The sequence below is a fragment of the Malurus melanocephalus genome, unplaced genomic scaffold (assembly GCF_030028575.1).
Source record: "Malurus melanocephalus ecotype Western Australia unplaced genomic scaffold, MMel_1.1 scaffold_749, whole genome shotgun sequence".
NCBI lineage: Eukaryota > Metazoa > Chordata > Aves > Passeriformes > Maluridae > Malurus > Malurus melanocephalus.
The window spans coordinates 135,867-138,478 of NW_026623981.1; the positions used below are offsets into that span (position 1 = coordinate 135,867).

General features: G+C 46.7%; 1 protein-coding gene across 1 annotated transcript in view; it reads right to left on the bottom strand.

Annotated features, from left to right (window-relative positions):
* Positions 1-2,612, bottom strand: part of POU2AF1 (POU class 2 homeobox associating factor 1) — a gene marked incomplete at its 5' end in the record, with an annotated part of 15,933 nt that overhangs the window by 6,009 nt on the left and 7,312 nt on the right. The window contains 2 exons of the mRNA XM_057384819.1: positions 302-353; positions 2,473-2,612. Coding sequence (XP_057240802.1) covers positions 302-353; positions 2,473-2,612 — 192 coding nt within the window. The remainder of the gene's footprint in view (positions 1-301; positions 354-2,472) is intronic.

The following is a 2,612-nucleotide window of genomic DNA, read 5'->3' on the forward strand; positions in this document are numbered from 1 at the left end:
GAGGCACAAACAGCATTTCTCCCATCATTTATCCCATTTCATGTGCTGTTGGGGCACAATCCTTTCTCTGATTCATTCTCTGACTCTCTGGGCAGTTTTTGGGGCATTCCAGCATGTTCTCAGCTCTGATTCTGCATTGAATCTCCCCCTGAGCCATCAGCACTTTTGAATTTTGTGGTATCTGAGTGCAGTTTCTGAGCCCACTCTGGGTCCCATCACACCCCCAAAAGCATTAATCAATCAATAAACACCCAACACAGGTTTTAACACCACTGTGAAATACCTGGGCAAAGGTTTTTACCTTCAAAATCCTTCATTTCCAGATCCAGAGGGAAACCCAGTGACAGGATGACCTGCAGGCAGGGGAGGAATGAAGAGTTTTAGCTCAGCAGAACACAGTCCAAGCCAAAATCAGTCACAAYTAACAAAATTTCAAATCAAACAAGATCAGATAATGATAATTTACCTACAAACTAAGCCCTTGTTTGACATAGATTTCAGTGCTGTGAATTTGTTTCCTGACACAGGGGATGATCACGTTCCCGATTTTCCTAAATCCCACCCAAGTTTCCTCTCAGATTCTCATTTGGGAACAATAAAGCTCAGCCTATGCCCCCAGGTCAGACTCCTCACTTCACCCTGGATTAGGCAAAGGCCTCAGTAACACCAGCCCCTGTTTATTCTGAGTGATCCTTGGCAYGGATAAACGAAAATCTCTCCTTGACAGGCACTGCCAAATTTTATGACCTAAAAGTTTGCCAGCASTGACAATTCTCAGGCTGGATTTATTTACTTTTTGTTTTCAGGGTGCAGCAGCGTGTGAAGTTAAACCCCCAGCCTGTGGCAGTGGCTGCAGCAATGAGGATGCAGAGTTTTGAAAAAGCATCAGCAGCGATCTGGAGATGAATAATGCTCGGGTTTAGCAGAGAATAAAAAAGTTCAGAACTTTTTAATGTAAGAAAATTATAGATTTAACCTGATGGGGCTAAGTTGCTCCCTGCCTACATCATTACAGATAATTTATTTATTTATTTTGATTGAATAAAGCAAATGTTCACATTAGTGGCTGAGAATTTTTTGCACTGACTCATCTGTGTCACTTTAGACAAGGCTYGGGACAGAATCCTCCTGCTGAAAGATCAACCAGAACGGTTAGGGCTTGACTTATCTTCTCATAACAATAATAAAATACGCACAGATCAAATATTGACAGGTAGCTCTGAGGTGCTTGATTATTAGAGATTAGATAGTTAATCCATTAGGGAAAAGAAAACCCAGCAAAATAAACAAATAAACCATAAAGCCTTTCATGGCTCTGACCACGTCAAGGAGCGAGTCCGTGCCCGTTTCCCTTTTTATGTCACGGCAGGAAAAAAAAANAAGGAGCGAGTCCGTGCCCGTTTCCCTTTTTATGTCACGGCAGGAAAAAAAAAAAAAAAAATAAATAAAAAACCCGCAAAAGAAAAAGCAAACAAAGCAAGCCTGCAATCCAAACCACCACAAGGCACTCTGCGAGGCTTTGTCGGGATCATCTGGACTAAACCCTTTTTTCCTCCTCAAGGAACACCTGTTTTCCAAAGAACTGGCCGTGTTACACATTAACTGCCCGCTCCAGGCTCGGCCCTGGGCACGTGTGGGCACGGCCAACGAATGCTGGAGCTGGTGCCAGCACGGCCAATCCCCCCTGGCACCTCAAACCTGTCCCCTGMCCCCAGGGAACGCAGCAGCAGCCACCAAAAATCTGCCTGGGCTCAGCCCTGCCACCACTCAAGGCAGGTTTTTTTAWTAATTCAGTTTTAAGGCCAGCAGGGAAGGGTTTAAGACACCCCATGTGCTAATCCCCGCTGTGGAATCCCTTCCCAAAATTCCCTTTTTAAATGTGTTAATTTTYTGTTCAGGGCTGGCACACAKCTCCTGCCTGCAGAGAAATCTGTGRAGCAACGGGGAAGCAAAACCTGCTCACATCAATCAGGTTTTGAATGAAATCTGAAATAATGCGCCTTGTTCGGAAGGCTGTGCCCATGCTGTTCCTGCCTGCGGGGTCACATCTCATCTCTCCTCTGCTGGATTGAGCCTGGACACAATTTCTGCTCCTGGGTGGGTACAGTGACCTCAGGGAGGGGTTTCACCCTGGTTTTTTAGGGTTCACTCTCCCCACACTCCATGTCTGGGGAGTCCCTCCAAGCTGCATCACACTGGGGCTGCCACCAGCGGGTTTAGAGCTGTGATCTGCAGAAATATTTCAATTACCCCACAGAGCCACTAAAGGATTTCCCTCTGGAACAGCAGGCTGCAAGTGCAGCCCTAAAAACAAAAATAAACCCACCCTGGGAAGCCAATTCCTGCCTCGAGGACCCTCTGCTCAGCCTCCACTCCTCACTGCCACCTTGCCTTTGTTTAAAAACACCAATAACAACATTTTATTGTGGTTTTTTTCATTGCCAGCAATCAAACCCACAAAGCTCCTGGTACCTGGAGGACCTGGGCGTAGCCGTAGGTGGCTGCAAGGTGCAAAGCTGACTGTCCTTTGTTGTCCACGGCGTTGACGTCGGCTCCCGCCTGGATCAGGTCGTGGACGATGGCCGGCTGCCTGGCAGTGACAGCCACAAGCA